This window comes from Gymnoscopelus microlampas (genome assembly GCF_963454915.1).
Source record: "Gymnoscopelus microlampas genome assembly, chromosome: 15".
NCBI classification, from domain to species: Eukaryota; Metazoa; Chordata; class Actinopteri; order Myctophiformes; family Myctophidae; genus Gymnoscopelus; species Gymnoscopelus microlampas.
In genome coordinates, this window is record NC_139952.1 from 29,620,435 (window position 1) to 29,640,705 (window position 20,271).

The following is a 20,271-nucleotide window of genomic DNA, read 5'->3' on the forward strand; positions in this document are numbered from 1 at the left end:
GTGTTGTAGCAATTAGAAATATTATACCTTAATTGTCGAATGTAATGTTCTAAAGTATACATGTTCTAATCATGTATACTTTACTTTACTTAGCAACATTTTCAAAATATTTTATAGCCAATTTAACACCGAGGTGCCCACTCTTCCTTGGTGCCCACCTATCCTGTTACCGAGTGACTGACGTGACCACAACCGGACTAATCTCTATATTCTGCTAAATCTGTCATTCAGTGTCACTGCCCTAAACATGTAATGTTGCTGTTAGTAGGAGTACTAAACGCAGTAGCATCCGGGAGGAAGTGGACTATGAAAGGGGAGTAGCCATACTGAATAGGTTCCCCCAGATTGCAGCCAAACTAATCAGTGAAAGGTTCAATGAACTCCCATTAATCAACACTCGAGGTTCATATAGGGCTCACTTGAAGAGGCAAATGACTGGATGCTACCAAACATAAGTTATTTTTACTCAGAGTGTATAAATGTAACAAAATAAATGTTAAGGGCCCATGATTTTGGTACATTTGTACATTCCCAGAGACAAATCAACACTGAGGTTTTTACTGTGTATTGTTCAGTATTTGTCATTAATACCAGACCGATCGATGCCCTTGCCTTGTTGTGCCACGATTTGCCACAAAAGCCTGGCTTAATTATTAGACATTTCTTCCACGATACTGCTGCTCTCCCTCATCCTGAAGGTTGTAGCTTCAGGGGCTCCTCTCTCTGAAATGACAGTGTTGGCAGGTGTTGCCTTCCGCCAAGCTATTTCTGAGCTACACACAGTCTCTGCAATCGGGCCAGTTTGTAGTGTACACAGCTACAGACAGTGCAGCGACAACAAGGGCACAAAAGCAGGGGCGTCCAGAGCTACAACCTGTGTCCGAGCCCCACGCACGCCTGTGGCTTGGCCATCTGGACGCATTAGACACACACACGCAGACTTTTTCTGGGAAGGTTGAAGTGCTAATGCCCCCCAAATCATAATATGACCTCAATTTGCGCCGCTTGTTGTTGATATTTAACCTGCGAACGCCCTGCTGTTAGGACGGGGTCCTTTGGCATTGTTAGCTGGCACCATTTAGAGCCGGTGGCAGATTTCAGTGACTCAGGGCTCTGCCCCATGCCCCGTTCTGGTGGCATGACTGCACAAATGCTGAGAATGGCCGGTTTGTCCTGTGTGGGCTCCGATTTATGCTAACTCTGCGATTTAACGCCACTGAATAAATACGTTTGTTCTGCCCGCCAGCTGACCAGCTGAAGAATAGCCTGGCATTTTACTGTTGTTTTACTGTGTGTATGTGTGTGGTATTTTTAGGCTATGTTATGCAGTTCAGTCCCCATGAGCTTGTTTATTCAATGCTTATATGTATTATATATTGCCCAGCCCTAACAAATATTTATAGACCTTATGCACCCACCCAGTTCCATCATCATGACCTATTATTAGTTTGAGACCCAAAGGGAGATTTCTACATCCAGTCACTCAAAACCCCCAAAACATATTGGTGTCAAGTATGGGTTACATACACTGAAATTACCTTGGCATTGGGTTCAGTGACATGTTCAACCTAACTTAAAACGGGTAACACTTAATGCAGGACTGCAGACAAAGTACATTGGCAAAAATGTATGTGATCGCTCACTTTTCCGTGCACTCAGCAAGCACTATTTTGGAACAAAATACTCCTCCTCGCTACTTGTCTCCTATCTGCCTCAGTATCCTGATGTCTGTCTGCTTCCCTGATGCCTTACCTTAGAGCCGTCAACCAGTCCGGCCAAAGATAACTACAGGATGAACCGCTACAAGAACAAAGCCCTGAACCCAGAGGAGATGAGGCGTAGGAGAGAGGAAGAGGGCATCCAGCTCAGGAAACAAAAACGAGAACAACAGGTATATGACGAGGTCCCCTCTGTTCCACCACAGAAAACACCACAACAACAATTATTAAATAATCCAATATTTATCTGAATCTGGACTATTATTTTCTTTTCATATTCCCTACATATTATATATATGTCAAGTGTGAAAGGAAATTATATTATATTCAAGAATCAACGTTATTGTCACATCACTGGTTTACAGGTGTAAAGAAGTGGGTGAAATTTGTCTTTGCATAAGCTCCATTATTTTATGATGGATGGATATTGCTATAATATTTTACTCACACACAATAACAGTCTGATCAAAATTTGGAATGACCTACCACCAAAAGACATAAAGGTTCTCAAAACTAACCTAAAATGATTCCTGTCCTCAAAATACATGTTAACGTAGTTTAACTCCTTGAACATCTTGATAGTAGAATCCTTTGTCCCCCACCCCTCCTTTCTCTGTAATATATGTATTGTATTGTATTGTATTGTATATGTATTATATGTATTACTGATGAGTTGAGTACAATGGAAACCCCTGAGGATTTTTGTGCTGTCCTTTAACATTACCTTTGACTGTTGATAATCGTGTTAAGAAAGTATTCAATCAATCAAACACAAAAATCTAATCGCGTGGTGGGAATAGAGCTACATGTAACCCGGCGTGATTTTGGTTGGTTGTAATTCAATAGGTAAGCAGACATCCTCATAAATGAGCAAATCCAGTTTAAAACTAAACTTATCCGGTTTTCAAGCTAAATTCCATTGTTCCGATGTGAGGAGATTAATAACATGCAAAAAGTATCTCTCCACAAAATGTTGTTGTCGTTCACGTAAACAGGCCGGGTGTACAGAAATGAAGAAAAAGATATGTCCCACTAGTTGAAAGGAGGAGGACATTGTTGATAAGAGAAGATTCCTCATTATAATCTGACTGGGTGGACTCTGACTAAGCCTGTCACAATTATTACATAATCGTCTAATCACAATTATTTGAGATAATTGCAATTATTTTTGCATAGTCGTCATAATCGTTTACATGTCGAAAAATGGGCATATATTTTCAAACATATATTTCCAAAAATAGTGGCAATAGCAGATCTACAAGCTCACAACGCGTTGCGGTGGGACACATTGTGAGCTTGTAGATCGGCTATTTCCACTATTAATGTTTTTTTTTAAGTATAAAGTTATTAGATATGTCCGTCAATTCTTTGTATATTTAGGTTATTTGTCATATCTGACCTGTGCAACTTCAAAGCCTAAAACGCAAACAGGCATGTCATTTTTATTCATATGTTCCCGTGTCCAACGAAAAAAACACAATTAAATTGTTAATCGCAAATAATTTGTGTGACAATTAATCATCACGTGAAATGTCATAATCGTGACAGCCCTAGCTCTGACACTCTTTTTAATTACAGCTCTTCAAGAGGAGAAACGTGGATGTTCTGAATGAAGAGGCAGCCATGTTTGAGAGTCCACTGGTGGATTCCTATCCCACCTCCCCATTAACAGTAAGTCTTATTACATCAAACGGCACACACACAACACATAGACTTTCACTTGACTCGGTTCCCACGCATTCCTGGAAATCTTGGAAGTTTTCCCTGTCATGGAAATGACAAAATAGCCCAAATGTTTTGTACAATATTTTATGTTTTTATCAAAAGTGATGACTGCAGAACGTGCAGATTAAATTCTCAAAGTAATCGAAGGCAGGGATCAGTTGATGTAGAGGTGTGTTCAGATGCACCATACTTTAACAGATGAAAGCTGCTTTGTTAATCAGCATCATCTAGCCTGCAGCAGCATGTTTTAAAATAACAGAAATAGTTAGTCTTGACTGCACCCATGCATAAAATGCCCTGGAAAATATGTTCAAGAACACGCAGTCCTTCAGTGTAGTGTAGGGCTGCAAGTATCTATTACTTCCTTAGCAATTTTTCAGTTATTTAGACAAATAAATAATAATGGTGTACATCAGTGAATCAACGTGAAAAAAATATAATATGTTTTATAATCCACTAAATTGAATGTCTAATTAGTGGTTAACCACTCAAGCCCTGTTTTATACTTCTTCGTACAACGGTGTCATACAAAAATAGCTAAAATAGCAGACACGTTAAGCTTGTAGATCGGCTTTTCTGCCATTTTTGCTGTTTTGATTTATTTTAAAAAGAAGGGGGGGAAAGCTGTTGGATTGGAATGCAGAGTTGATAAGAGTGTGATGGTTGACTGCTTGTGTTGTGATGGCCTGTGGTTTTGTGCTGTCTTTCAGGAAGGAGTTATTACCAGAGACATGGTGGAGATGCTTTTCTCAGAGGACCCAGAGCTCCAGCTCACCACAACACAAAAGTTCAGAAAATTACTTTCCAAAGGTACGTTTTGGCTACTTTTTTTTGTATTACTTTAAAAAAAAAAACATTTTTGTTCTCTTAGTAATAACTGAGGCCAAACAAAAATGTGTACTGTAGATAGATGTAGTCTTACATTTTGTATTGTGTGCGTGTTAACTTTCAGAACCCAACCCACCGATCGATGAGGTGATAAACACACCAGGAGTAGTGGAGAGGTTTGTAGAATTCCTCAAGAAGAGCATCAACTGCACATTACAGGTCAGCTCTCTAAAATACATCAAAGGCTCTCAACTGTTCCTGTATTTTTTCTTGTTTTCCTTTTTGTATAAATGTCAACGATCCTTTTCTGAAACGTCTATCGCACCATTTCTCTCCAGTTCGAGGCAGCTTGGGCGCTGACTAACATAGCCTCAGGCACATCCATGCAGACAAAGACGGTGATTGAGGCGGGGGCAGTGCCCATCTTCATAGAACTCCTTAACTCTGACTTTGAAGATGTCCAGGAACAGGTCAGTCAGAGGCAACGTTGGTTAGACCGCTACTGTTCACTTTGGTCATGAAACCAAAAAACACAGCTTGTACTGTCAAATGTACAAGCTGATGTTAGTTCTGTGTGTCCAGGTGGCACAGGGGAAAGGTTCCTGCCCACCACAGCGGGGACTAGGGGTTTGAATACTCTGCATTGCCTCCGGCTTGGCCGGGCACTCCATCAAACAGAATTCGCCGTGTTTGACGGTGGAAAGCCTGATTGGGGGGATTTCTGTTGCTGCAGTAGCAACTCGTACAGGTTGTTCAGGGAGCGTAACTAGGAGGGATAGCGTGTTCCTCCGCACATGTTACGCCCTCCCGCTGAAACTCCTCACTGTCAGCGACTGTATGTGTAGGAAACATGTGGTTGTCTACACCTTCCCACATGACCAACTGTAGGGGTTGGCTGCGACAGGGACTAAACATCTGTGGGGAAAATTGGGGAATTGGCATAACGACAAAAATAGGGGAAAAGACAAATTGTATATATACACACACATACATATACATACAGGTACATGCATACATTCAGTATATAAAGAGTGTTGTTTCTTTCTGTCTTTCCTTAAGGCTGTGTGGGCCTTGGGTAATATTGCAGGAGACAGCGCTGTGTGCAGAGACTATGTGCTAAACTGCAATATCCTTCCACCACTATTAATGTAAGTCTCCTGTCTGCCAGTTTTGAGATGCCACTCATGCAGCCCTCTAGCTTTCGAGTTTTATTTAATCTGTGTGTGACCTTACATGTATTGTCTTTTATTCCCCAGGCTTCTGACCAAATCCACTAGACTGACCATGACAAGGAATGCAGTGTGGGCCCTATCTAACCTCTGCAGAGGAAAGAACCCCCCACCCGTCTTTGAGAAGGTGTGGTCCAACTTCATGACATTGAAACCAGATGATAGACTCTGGGCCTGTGCCAAAGAGTTTTGGGAAAAAAGTCTAAAAAAACATATTTTTAAATCCAGAAGAACAGCGTTGTCACGCTATAAACTTGCCTTGAGTAGTTCTTGAGTAGCATACTGTCGCTTGTCACTTGTAAACACAACTCATAAATGTCATGTTTTGGATCAGTACATTTTTTTTTTTTGGCAGGCACTGTGTCTGCCGTTTTCACTAGCTTCTTCTCTGCTGTTAATGTCTCATAAGGGTTGGTTGTGTTTTAATCAACGTGTTGTGAGCTTGTAGATAGATAAATGTTTTAAATGTAGCCATTTTTGGAAATGTTTGATTTCTTTTAATAATGACATGGTTAATCATTGCAGAATGTCATGTTTGCTTAATAATTAATCTGCGTTTCCTCTAGGTGTCTCCCTGTCTGCCAGTGCTTTCCAGGCTCTTGTTCAGCAGTGATCCCGACCTGCTGGCGGACGCCTGCTGGGCTCTGTCCTACCTCTCAGACGGACCCAACGACAAGATCCAGGCCGTCATTGACTCTGGCGTGTGCAGACGCCTCGTAGAATTACTCATGTGAGTCGGTCGACAAAGTGTGGCATTCACTCAGTCTGAGAGGCACTACAGTGTTGACACGTGAGTCGACACTGTAGTGACTCCCGCTGTACTTGTGCAAGACAAGTCATCATGAGTCATGTTCATTGTACTGTGTATACGTTGAAGCGAATTCATAAGGGATTTGTGTATTAATTTGTCCTTTTTAATTAACCCACCTTTCTGCAGGCACACAGACTATAAGGTGGCGTCCCCTGCTTTGAGAGCTGTAGGGAACATCGTCACTGGAGATGACATCCAAACACAGGTGAGTGTTTTTGTGGCTCAACCACATGAAGCCTAACATCCCTGTTTCTATGGAAATATCATAATAGGCATATGTTCTGCAAAAGTAGCAGATCTACATGCTCATAATGTGTCGCATTGTGGCGCTTTTATATGTGCTATTCTCACAGAAGATATTTGGTGTAGAGGGGAAAAAAGGGACTAACTATAAACCCCTGGGGGACACTGGTCAACAGTATATAGGGTTTAAGTGGTTTGAATGGAATATTCCATTTCAAGCTCATCTCAATGTACACTACTCAGAAAAAGACAGTGTTGTAATCACAGGGAAACATTGCGGCCACATATAGAAATGCTCCTATGATTATGTATATGCATGATTCAACACATTAATTTGTACTACAACTGTGTCATTCTAGGACACACGCTGCTTTTACAGCCACTGCGCTGTGCTGACATGCGCCACTAGCAGTGCCAGCTGAACCACACCATTTGACCCACAGCCGCAATATTAACATTAACTGTATCCTCCTCTGTGGGATTTTACAACTTATGGATCAAATATCCAATGTAGCTCGCCTCCACTAAATCTATAACATTAACATCAAAACAAGTGACACATGGCCTTGTATTCTACATAAAAACCTCTGCTAATTAGTTTTTAATGCCTTGGCTTTCAAAATAAATTAAAGGCTTTGCTCTGAGAGTGTAGCTGATAGAAACAACTAGGAAACCTCAAGGCAAGTGGAAAACATTTCCAGAAACACAGATGGCTGTTAAACGTTATTTGGATGCTGTTCACCTTGTAGGCACTGTCTTTAATGTTGGCTTCATTTGCTGCATTCAAGTACTGAAAGTTGTGCTACATACTGTATATGGTACAATTGCTGTGTGCAAGGCTCTTATTGCTGTGTGCAAGGCTCTTTCGCACCGCAATGGCCAGTCTATAATGTCAGTCATCTAGTATTACTCACCAACTTGGCAAAGCGTAGTGATCTCCATATTTGGTCATAAATGGACACAGACAGACAAGACACTGGTTCCTGGATTCATAGCTAGATTACATTGCGCCATGGTTAACCGCAGATAACCGCAAACCCCATCACTTAAGCCCCTATATACTGTCCTTTGTCATATGACAAATGGCAAAGCCTGTCTACAACTGCTCTGTGAAACCCGTCAGTGGCCTCTGTCTTAACCAATTCAAACCGGGAACGTATCTGTGGAACCACTTTATCCATGAAAAAGTTTGAGCACCACTGATGTATAGCAACAATAGTTTTTCAGAAAACTGTTTAGAATTTAGAAGACATTTTGTAGAATCGATTTCAGGTCTAAATGGGTTAAAGCTGGGGCCTCTCGCTCTGCTTACAGGTGGTGTTGAACTGCTCCGCCCTGCCCTGCCTGCTGCACCTGCTCAGCAGCGCCAAAGAGTCCATCCGCAAAGAGGCGTGCTGGACCATCTCCAACATTACAGCAGGGAACAGAGCGCAGATACAGGTGACAACACGCATCATCATGGCCCAAATGTAGTTGACGTTGAATTTCACACTTCTGTCTTTTTGAGAAAAGTACCCAGATGTGAAAAAGTATGGCCTTAATTGTGTATCTTTTTACTGTTTTGTCTTTTTGTAGATGATTGGTTTATTTAAATATACTTGCATTCCTTACTCATCTTTTTTTGGGTTAGGGTTAGTTTTTGTTTGCATTGTTTGTCTCCTTATGTTAAAACGGTCTTAAGTTATGGTGTGGTGTCAATTTAAACCCTAGATGGGTTTCTTACCTAACCTGTGAAGTTGTTTATATAAGGTACTGTGGCAGCTACTAATAAATGCTGTTGGTGTAGTATATGCCAAGCTTATATAGACGTTGTACTATACACTGCTTGCTGATCCTGTTTTTTTGTTGTTTTTTCATTTCTTCTTTTGACTGTCCTGCCAGACGGTGATCGATGCCAACATCTTCCCGGTTCTGATTGACATCCTGCAGAAGGCGGAGTTCAGAACCAGGAAAGAGGCGGCGTGGGCGATAACCAACGCCACGTCCGGAGGAACGCCAGAACAGATCAGGTCAGACATCCCTCCCAGCGCTGAGCCGAACGCCGGCAAATCCTAACGACGAGATTGAATTTGACAAATTAGCCTTTCCTCTCTTCAACCTTCACTCAGCCTTTAGTAATTAATCATGTGAGATGACAGCTCTGTTGAGAGCTGCCTGCCTTCTTCTGTCTTCCACTCTGTTTCCTGTCTTTCTGAAGTTGTCTTTTCCTAATCAGTGATTGGACTAAATGGATATACATTTTTGATTTGTGTGTCTGTCAGGATCTCAAAACCACTGGAGCGACCAGTGCCACATTTTTTACGCAACACTTTATTTGAGCTTTACCTTTAGCAGAACAAATAATAAAACAAAATAATAAACATTAAATAAAATAATTATTCAAAGAAAATCAAAGTAAGAAAATTGACACCAAAAACAACACAAACAACAATATACAAATATACATGCACATTGCACATTATATATGAGAGCAGAAAAATATTAAATCATTTAAAAGAAAAGAAGGATTGACAAAGATTTTAAAAAACCATACAGTTTTCACGACCAATAATGCAGTATCATATGTATATACAAAATAACAGCGAACAATCAAAAGGGCATTGCCTGACTATAGATAACATCAAGGGCCTACTAAGACTAAGATACACATTCCACTTCAAATCATATTTGTCCAACTGGTTATTCATCCTAAATGATAACTTATCTAAAGCAGCCACAGTTCCAAGCCATACATGTGCTGGAAGCAAATCCTCAGACTTTCATTCTGTAACAATGATCTTCCTGTCCACCATAAGTGCTGTATGAATCCAGTCCACCAGAGGCGGGGGGAGATGTTTTAGATGGATCACCCAGAATAAACAGACCAGGCGGATTTGCATTATATTCTCATGAATAGCACACCATAGAGTCTGTACTCTAGGGCATTCCCACAATACATGAATAAGTGTACCGGGGTCCTCCCCACACCTCCAGCAAACCGGACTGTCTCTGAGCTTAGCCCTGAACAATCTTGTCGGAGTTCAATAGACTCCATTAATTATTTTAAATTGAACTAATCTGGTTCTAAGTTCACTGAACAACATCTTTGAGTTACGTAGAATCATTTTCCATTCACTCGTCAGTAAAGGATTGATTTAAGTCAACCTTCCAAATCCTCTTTAGTCTTGAGGGCTGACCTTGGTGTGCTATCATCATTGAATAATATTTTGATGCCTCATGTCCAGTTCCAAATATAGTTAACACTATTTTCAGGAGGTCAAACTCTCTTGGCATATTGGGGTGAGATCTTAAATGTATCAATAGTAAATGCCAAATAAGTGATTACGTGATTACGTAGAACATCATAATGCTCACTAAGGTCTGAAAAGCTTTTAACTGCGTCTCCCTCATACAGATCCTTCAGAGACCGAATACCCTTTCCTACCCAAAGTTTCCGAATAAATGTTTTTTTATCAATAAGGAGTTTCGGATTCAGCCAAATGCTGGAAGATCGGGTTAGGGTATAAATAAAAATAGAAAAATGGGGACATTTTCTTCCACACCCAACGTAAATGGAGAAAAATGGGATGGTTACTAATAGCCTCAGGTAGTTGAGCAGTGGTAAAATATACTAAAGGTAGACTATCACAGAAGTGGTTCTCTATCTGAAACCATGGTGGGGCTTGTTCAGGAGGGAGAGACCAGTGAACAAGATGTCTTAGGCTGAAAGCATAATGGTAATTCCCCACTTGTGTTTTATGAACATTTTTACAAATACCTAACTTTCATTTTAAAGTCATAGAGCGTTACCCAGATATGGAGTGATATGTCACAGATGACTGATATCACAAACCTGCTACATTAAGTCCGAGAGCCATAAGGAAGCCACGCTGTTATTAACACCCCTTCTTTTTTTACTTGAAGGGTGATTTTGGATGAGAGACGAACATAAATTATTTTATTTTTTTCTTATTTACCTGAGCAGGGAGCGGGTAGTTCAGATCTTAGGAATATTCTTTCTTTATTTTTCATGATGCTGCAATCTCTAGCTTTGTGAATCACTTCAAATCACATAAAAAATCCTCCATGGCCCCAGAGATATTAGATGGCTGCTAAAGTGTGTGTGTGTGTGTGTGTGTGTGTGTGTGTGTGTGTAATATATGCGTGCTCACTCATGCATGTACGCGTCTTCATTACGAAACGCTTGTCCAGATTGAATTACGGTGGAATGTCACAAGACACTTCTGAGCAATGTGCCCTCTCACCAAATGAACTCCATATGATCGGATTCTGTCTCCACGTGTGAAATACTGATCATGCCTTTGTGTGTGCATGCGCATGCGTGCAGGTACCTGGTGAACTTAGGTTGCATCAAGCCCCTATGTGACCTGCTGACGGTGATGGACTCCAAGATCGTGCAGGTGGCTTTGAACGGACTGGAGAACATACTGAGACTTGGGGAGCAGGAGGCCAAGCAGGAGAACAACGGCACTGGAGTCAACCCTTACTGCAGCCTCATAGAGGAGGCATATGGTAATAAACCCTACTGTGTCAGAGCAGGGCTCCACATATGTTTTTGCACCAAGGACCACTTCATATAGTCAACATTTCTGAGGACCACTGCTGTCACGGTGGGAGACACTGGGGGTGTCTGGTGTATAAAGAATTAATCTCTTTATACTTGCTTAATGGGGATATTTGATACTGTTGTCCTGAAACTGACATTATCATATGCATGGAATAGTACACATTTCAAAACGTTTGCCTTTGAATACATTTGTTTGGGAGCTACAATCCTGTGTGCGGATATTTTAACTTCTTTATGATCTCTGCCTTGTTATCCAGCACCTGGCCTGAATCAGGTACAAGGTGTGCACACAATCTCCTCATTGAACTGTTACGTTTAGCATGCAGCCTACATAAAACAATAGGCATGCCCTGATAATTAGTTAAAAAGGAGAGAAATCCCTGGTCATAAAAATCCATGCATAAACATGCAAACACAAGGACAGAAATAAGCAGACACATTGTTTTTGTCAGATTTCAAGCATGTTTTCCTTGATTCCGGTTTTATACATGTCAATCATTGTGGAACTGACCACATTATGTGTGAGTCAGCATGACTTTTACGCATGATTGTTAAAATGTATAGCTCCCAATTCATCACGTGCACCACATGCACTTGAAATGATTATGAATCTCATTTTAAAGGAAGTCAAAAGTCAGTCACCCCACAAATGATCAATATGTGCAGACCAGTCAAGTGCTCCAGTATTGTATTTGGGTAGTCTCTCCTGAAGTGCCCAGTTATTATTCCTTCTGATTCAAGTTGCCCCTGTTGAGCACCGAGCCCTTCAACCTTTAACTGGCTGAAGCGCGTTGGACTTCTCTTTGTGCTGAAAAAATATATAGTTTTATTGTCATTGTTATTATTTCCTTTCATTATTATATGTATTCATTGAAGTTTAAAGCTGCAATCATAGCTTTCATATCCTACCCGGGATTCGAACCCAGGAACGCAGAGAGGCCAACAGAGCACAGTTTTACTGGCGCACACTCCACATATAGAAATCCCATTAATTTAAGAGAATCCGTATATTAAGAGTTTAAAGCCTGGAATCAAGCCAACCAGGCTACTGGTGACTCATGGAGGGATGGGACTGTAAAACATTTGATTCTGTTCATGATATATTTGAAAAACGCAAAAAAAAGGATTGAGCTACTTTTCCCATGAACCATTGCGCTTAACTTTCCAATGATTCCAATCAAAACGACCGTTTAGCTTGCTTCTTTATTATAGTATTTGTACTGTTAATAGTGTTGTAAAATATTGTATTTTGCTGGTATCAACAACAAAAAAATCCTCTACGGAGGAAAGGGATGGGATTTTTACTTCCGGAAACTCGCTGCAAAGGTCTGTAAGGCATTCCCGTATGGTCAGATATATTGAGCTTCAGGCAGTACTACTTTTCAACCAGTAGCTGTCCTACCTGACACAGTTTGGTTAAAATAACATTTTATCCATTAAACTAAGTTCCAGATTGTACATATTTAATTGTTTACACACCTCATCTCCTCCTGCTCAGGTCTGGACAAGATTGAGTTCCTCCAGAGCCACGACAACCAGGAGATCTACCAGAAGGCCTTCGACCTCATCGAGCACTATTTCGGCGTGGAGGAAGAAGACCCCAGCCTGGCGCCTCAAGTAGACCAGGCTAACCAGCAGTTCCTTTTCCCGCAGCAAGAGGCCCCCATGGATGGCTTCCAACTATAACTCACCCTTCCTCCCCCTCCTCCAAAATACCCACCCAAATCCCAACCACCAATCCCCCCTCCCCATACTTCGAGAAGTATGGGGGCCCCCTAGAGAAGTGTGGGGCCCCCAGATGGTCATATCTCCATGCGTTCTTTCCCGTCTAGGGGTCTACCACTCTCTAACCCCCAAACTCCCCAAATCTCCCCAAATCTCACCCTGCTCTCCAGCCTACAGAATCTGCCCCTCGCTTGCCGCTGTGGCAGCACAGACCTGTCAAACGTCTTGTTAGAACGCAAACCCTGTAGGCAAAGCCGAGAGAGAGAGGGAAACAAACTCAAAAACAACAATATGGTTATTAGAGGAATCAATCACCTCAAAGCCCAAAGTGAGAGTCTGTCCTGGCTTAAAAATAAACGCACATAGAGACATCTTCCTACCATTTCATACCCGTGAGATTCTTTCTTCAGCGGGAATGATGGTTTTTGGTCAATATCTTTATATTTTCTCTTAAGAGTTTTATTTTTTGTTTTCCCCAGTGGGACATTTCCTGTTAGAGGATTACCCATGCAGGCCCACGAAAAAAAATGCTTTCGGGGTACATGAGGTAAAATATGCCCAGCTCTTGATGTCAGTCTGACTTAGTGCAATTTAAAGAAATAGTAATCTTGTAACATTTTATGCTCTTTCGTTTTATGAGTTAGTTTTCTCCCTCATCCTTATTTATCAGCTTTATTTTTTAGTTTTGAACAGCCCGACCCCCACCCCCCCCCCCCCCCCCCCCCAACTCCCCTGTTTTGATGTGCAACTGGTTTTCGGCTCAGAATCTAATCCAGAGAGCCCGGAGACTGAGGCTCCGGTTAAGACTAGAGCTTAGAAGACGAGACGGACAGCACACACACTTTACTTTAACAGCAGGTATTGTTTTTGCCATCTTGCAATGTTTAACCTCTTTTCCTTTTCCCTTTTATTTTTGTTTTTGTTTTGAGGACTGAGTCAAATGGTGGGGTGTGGGGATCAAAGATGGGAAGCGTGTGGCTTCAAAACGTAAAAAGAAAACGTAAAAAAAAAAAAATATGGTGTGGGCATAGGAAGGGATCTGAACGAGATTTCAGAAAGGGAATGAATTGGGCGTCGGGGGAGGGGGACATATTGGAACATTGATATAAAAATGAAAATATCCAGGTTTTTTCGAGGTTGATATAGTATAGAGATCTAATGTTCGTCGTGTGCTGTGTTATTAACAACGATACATTTGAAATATGAAGTGATCATCTAACTCTTATACGATGCATAGCTGGGGGGGTAAAGGATCCAACTGCAGCACATTGCGTCTAACCAGACACATTTATATTTGACAGCTTCTCCAGGCAAATACTGGTTTACATTAGATTCGGCTTTCAAGGGATCATGATAATTTATAGTGGGTCAAGGCGTCCGTTGAGCATTCACGTGGATCTCACTGGACTCAACTTGAAGCTTATATTTTTGATTTTCCATTGAAGCCCGGTGTAAATAACGTTGCTGCTGGTTAGCTAGGCCCTGTGCTGCCACCCACCCTGCCCCCAACCCCCCGTCTCCCCCCAGCATATGTGGTAGGGTTTTTGCATGGCGTTTTATTACCCTACTTACAGTCACAGAGTATCCCTGGCCAAACACAGATAGTTGGCTCAGAAAGATAAGACAATAGGCGGAAAACATCCACACTTGTGGTTGCAGCATGTGGAGTCGAAAGGTATAGGCTTTGGGCCATAATGTAGTTGGTTTTTGCTGGCATTTAACAGTGATAGTGTAGTGGTGGTGCTGTCTTGTTTAGCAATTAGAGTTGATATCTAAACTTCTGCATTCTATATCACTGTATTGTGAGGAATGGAAGTGACAGCTGATAGTGATGTCGCATGGGTCCATTGTAATATGTTTAGGTATTGATATATATAGCCTATCCTTCTCTGCCTGCCTGACTGGTAGGAAAGTGTGTGACACACACTTATTTTTTTCCTTCCCCGTGGGTCTCGAAACAGCCAGGATTTGGCTGGGGATATTTCTCTAAGACAAGTGACAAGCCTAACCGCAACAGAAACTTCTAGTACAGAATATATATTTGCACACACACTTCATGCACACTTGCATACAACACCAGCAGACACTGTACACACACCTCACACAGATGAATGGCTAGTAGAATGTGGAAATGGTTTCCATAATCACAGATTATTTATTTTTGACATTTAAATGGTTACCTCGGAAATTTGAAAATAATTAGCATTTTTTTTTATCAATGCACTTTCGTTAAGGAAACTGCACTTTTATTCTCTCACAAAGCAACGGTATTTTCTTTTTTTTTTTATCCTGCTGTCTTTGAAGAAGAGTTTAATAAAGATTAACTTTTTTTTCCTGCAATCCAAAAATGTCCAGGTGTTTTATGGAAGCCTTTTACAGCTCCTAGCCACATGACTTATGATGGTTTGAATTTGCCCCGTAAACCGTGATCCTGCATCAGGTTTGCTTCCAACGACCCTAACCCACTGGGGAAGGCGCTGGGGGAAGCAGGGCTGTTCCAGGATCAGCGTGAAGGGGTTGTGGACAGAGCTCATGGCTCCCAATTGTCTGGTAGTGTGATGTTTGACTGACAAGCACTGTGTGAGGAAGAGATCGACTGATGCTATTACTGTGTCCCTATCCAAGTCTGACTGGGAGCTCATGTTCTGTAGACTGACTATGTTTAAAACGCACTGGCTTAAGCCCATAAAACATTGACTATATACAGTTATGGATTTTACTGTGTACATTTAAATAGAGCTATACTCTAAGACCAATTGGTCAGCTGAATACCCTTAATGAAATACCTTTTCTTTTTTTTTTTGGCCCCTTGTTTTAAGCAGGTTAGTGTTTCTTTATAGATAACATTTAACTTATCTGAATTTGATGGGACTTGTGTGAACATACTGAGGGTGACAAATTAAATTGCATTGTTTTGTTGTTTAAAGCTACAATCTGTACATTTTATGTCCGTTGTCTCCCTCTCCTGACAGAGAGAGGTAATTGCAACGATGTCTGAACTAAAGTACAGATGGTGGTGCATCTTGTCCAATCCAGTGCGTCGTCTGCTTAAAAAAACGATTGACATTTTCAATCGGTAGATGTCCCAGTCCCATCCAACACATTTCTCAATAGACGAGTAGGGAGACCAACTCCAACCACTGGAGATGTGCTAGTTTACCATACAGTGTGGTTAAAATAACATTTAATACATTAAAACAAGTCACAAATGGTAGCTTTAAATGTCTTGGTATATACTGGTGTTCATGATCATGTCTATGTTACCAGTTGCTCCATGTAGAATCATTCATATATATATATATAAAAAATAGACCATATTTCAAAATGCATCACCACATGCAGTAACGTATAATTCCAATAACTTTATTATTGTAATACAGGAAAGGGGGAAAAAGTATAAAAACACTGCTTTTCCTTTAATTTGTCACCCGTCTATCTACGGTCTTATCTGTTCTGGTATTCTAGTTTTACTTAAGCTGTCATCTTGTCAACACAGTACAGAACATGCTAGTGTCAGATGTTGCAAGGTGTGAAGCAGGTGATAGGGCAGGCCAATGACATGCCAGTGCTGCAACAGATGTCATCCACAGAACATGTATGCTCCTAGCAGACATAAAAGGTAAAAAGCATTTGTGAAATTATGAAAAATTGAGCAACAAGAACTAAACTCTGCATCACCTATATGTGGAGCATTTATATCAATAGTCTTCAGTTTCATGTCCACTTCTGTGCATGCTCTACAAAGAACGGCAGATTGGTGGCATAGAAATTTTAAAAAGAACCCATGTATCAAAAAGAAAATGAATATTTATATTTATGAGAAGTAAAAAAAAAAAAAATGCACTCCTATTCACTAAAGTGCCAATCCGACCAACAAAGACTGGAGGTTCATGTGTATCTCTTTGACTTATAGATTTGTTTTTTCCTTTACTTTTTTCCTTTCATTTGTACTTGAATGTGCACACATTTTGTGCAAAAACATTGCTGCTCTATTTTTCTTATCTTAAAAAGTTACATTGCTTGCCATCGTTTCTTCCAAGAAGTGGCATTCTTTATGTGGGCACCTAAATAAGGAATTAAATCGGAACCAATTAATCAGAATTAATTGTCTGAAAAGAAAAAAGAAAAAAAGGTAGACTTGAATTATTGCATACTGGTCTCTAAAGCAGTTTGCTGTCTATTGGTGTGAAACTGGCGCAATGCTCTTAGCTGTCTAATCTTTTGTGGGTTTCACTGTGTAGGACTGCAAATTACAGGCTGTCCAATTAGATTTCAATTTGTTGGACAAAGTATCAGGTATATTTAGACTGCAGCTATAACATTCATAGCTAGTGCTGCTCATGGGCTGCAGCCCCTCTACTTTTGATGTGCAAAGAAAGTCTGCGCTAATAGAACTATGGTTTTAGTCTTTTTACGTAAAATGGCACAAAACGCTAAACATGGAGGCTTCTGCTCTCCTCACCTGACTCGAAAGACAAAACCATATTCTGACCTTTTTTTTGTCAAAAGTTATTTCCCCAAAGCTTGTGGGTTGAGTGAAATACTGATCTTAAGGTTTTTTGTTATCTCCTTTTGTCATTAGACTGTAATTGGCAATCTTCACACAGCCATCAATAGATTAGTCTCTCACCCTCAGTGGAAGGTCTGATAGGTCAGTTACTTACACCTCATTTTTCTTTAAAAGTGTTATCGGCAAGGAGCTAAAACAAAGAATGCACCAAACTAACTGCAATAAAAAATGAAATAAAATCCAAAATCAGGCACCCCCTCCCCCTCCAGAGGCGAAGACTGATATTGAAGCTACCTTTTTCTTGTTGTACTCCTTCCACTGGGTGGAGTTAAAAGAGGCAACTACTTGACTTTTTCTTCTTCAGAAATTGTGAAGTAATTTACATTAAAACGTGATCAAAACATTTAAATGGAGGTATATGTATGTTCTGATACATTAATTGACACGGGGACCATTCCCCCTTGTCGCAGCTCAATTCTGATGCGTTTCGAATCACTTCTGAGAAGTGGCGAAATGCCTCATCAGAATGGGTGCCGTCACTAGGAGACAAAAAGGGGATTTTCTGGTCTTCTTGTTCTCACTGCCTGATGTGGTTATTGGATACTTAGGACTATATTTTTGAGTCATTGTGTTTAAACCACAAGATTGTCAGGCGTCAGGTCAGGAAATAATCAGGAACCTGCTATCTGTTGATTAGAAAAATCACTAAAATATCTCAAATCTGACTTTCTTGTCTTCCGTCCTAGAAACTGTTGATGTCTATATCAAAACTATGAAGCCATGCTTGGCTTAGTCAAGTAATGTTGTCTATGCTACAAATGTTTACAATGCTACATGTTTGTAAAAATATTTTTTCATATGCCATCACCGACCAGTCTTGATATATATTCTCTGTTCTGGTCCTCTCATTTCTTTCTTTAAAACAAATATTTATTTCAATATCTTACTTGATGTTCATTTGCTTACAATTACCCATCTTAAACTGTGACTTGACTTGACTTTACCGACGGTATGAATGAGTGACGAGAAACTGATACACCTAAACTGAACATGACACACACAAACATGAACATAAGAATTACAAACATACAAAAAGCATTAACAATATTAGAAATGTAAAGAAAAACAATATATTGAATTTAAAGTTGTCCAGTGGAAATACTGTACAAAACAAATAAAGATTATGTTGCAACCCTTTAAGGCATCTTTTTTCTTGAATTTGTATTTGTAGTTGTCTGTGTTGGGGAAGTTACTTTTAAGATACAGGTACATAATGGGATTACTTTCTGTGTAATAAATGTGTTATTACATTTGCCTTACTTTTGTGTTACTTCCACAAACGCAAAGTGACTGGGCATAATATTAAATGGAACAAAGAGTGCCACAATGTTATTAGTATTAAGAAGCTATTTTTGCTATTAAGTTCAGTGTTAAGAAGAGCTGCAGCAGTAGTAAAAATGTGTGACACACACACTGTAATAACGTTAATATTGTGTAATAATATTGTTAATCGACCACTGGAGAGACGGTTGACAGCCGGAATGTAGACGGCATCCGGGCTTATGCACCAGATACGGTGAAGATAGAGATATTGATAGAGACATTGTTCCACTGTCTATGGTCATGTCCAAGATTGAAGGAGTTTTGGAGAGAGGTTGGGCAGGAAATACAGAGGATCTTGTTAATTAATATTGTACCAGAACCAAAATTATTTCTGCTTGCTCTATCCAGTTGGACACAGAATAAAGCGCAATGAACAAATGTTAGATATATGTCTTTTATAAGCTAAAAGAGTAATAGCATTAACCTGGAAGAGGCCGGACAAACCAAGCATTGCATGGTGGTTCAAGGAGTCTTTATGTCTACCTCTGTAAAAAAAAAATATGTATATTCTTAAGGACAAACAAGAGTTGTTTCAGGAGGTGTGGGGTTGTTTTATACAATATATCAAAAATAATAATCTGTCACATTTATCACATTTAATGGAAGAACCTGGAGAGGAGTACTTACTACTGCCGATGCAATTGTTATTGTCATTCTGTGTGGTCCTTTTGTTGTTATTTTGTGTGATTGTCTTGTAATGTTTAATGTAATTGCCCGTTTTGTTTTATGTAATGTAATGTAATGTTGTTTGGAAAAAGAAAAAATCTATAAATATATTGTCATTTTACTTAGGTGTACATTTCACATTTTAACTGATTACAGTAATTGATGGAAAGAGGTGATTGTATAATCTGAAAAGCAATGGAATAAATATAAAAATATGCACAGTGCATCAAGAGCAGCATATTAGTTTTACTTAATCTCTTTGACTTATATCTTTGAACATTGTACTCATTCTAACTAGTGGATTGGGTCAGTTTGAGGAAGGAAGCAGTTAGGCCCTCCGGAAGTTACATTATGTGTGGCCATCACTGAAGCACAGGTAATGGGTAAAACACTAAGATTGGAGAATTGTATAATTTAATTCAGATAATAATGATCACATCTACATTTCGTAGTTTTGCTTACAGAGCCCATGGAGCCCTGGGCTATCCTATCCTCCTCTCCACTCTACGGATTTGTAAAGCTCAAGACTTGGGGACTGAGCTGGAACATCAGGTGTATGGGGAACATGGCTCCTTAGTGAGGAGGTCAGACTTCACTAAAGAGAGATATTGCTGTTGTTAGTTTGGACTCTCTCCTGTGACCAATCCGGTGTGGTTAAACCTATCAGGATCAACCTTCACCAGCATTGGACCCAAGATCACTGAATCACTAAGCCTCTCCACCACGGCAAGGTCACAGCAAAAGGAGAGGAAGGTGGTCCTTAAAAGGACCGTTGGGGGGGGGGGGGGGTGCAGGGTCTTGAGATCTCACATGAGGGAATAGAGTTTTGCCAAAGCAGACTCCTCCCATTCCTCCATCTCCACCTT

General features: G+C 40.3%; 1 protein-coding gene across 1 annotated transcript in view; it reads left to right on the plus strand.

Moving 5' to 3' along the window:
* The window catches only part of LOC311062132 (importin subunit alpha-7), a 19,630-nt gene extending 1,074 nt beyond the window's left edge, over window positions 1-18,556 (plus strand). The window contains exons 2-14 of the mRNA XM_084080952.1: window positions 1,758-1,891; window positions 3,297-3,389; window positions 4,154-4,253; window positions 4,396-4,490; window positions 4,610-4,741; window positions 5,331-5,419; window positions 5,528-5,627; window positions 6,067-6,230; window positions 6,438-6,516; window positions 7,869-7,994; window positions 8,436-8,563; window positions 10,882-11,066; window positions 12,620-18,556. Of these exons, the coding sequence (XP_083937078.1) occupies window positions 1,758-1,891; window positions 3,297-3,389; window positions 4,154-4,253; window positions 4,396-4,490; window positions 4,610-4,741; window positions 5,331-5,419; window positions 5,528-5,627; window positions 6,067-6,230; window positions 6,438-6,516; window positions 7,869-7,994; window positions 8,436-8,563; window positions 10,882-11,066; window positions 12,620-12,807 (1,613 nt within the window). The 3' untranslated portion in view covers window positions 12,808-18,556. The remainder of the gene's footprint in view (window positions 1-1,757; window positions 1,892-3,296; window positions 3,390-4,153; window positions 4,254-4,395; window positions 4,491-4,609; window positions 4,742-5,330; window positions 5,420-5,527; window positions 5,628-6,066; window positions 6,231-6,437; window positions 6,517-7,868; window positions 7,995-8,435; window positions 8,564-10,881; window positions 11,067-12,619) is intronic.
* Window positions 18,557-20,271: the final 1,715 nt, after the last annotated feature.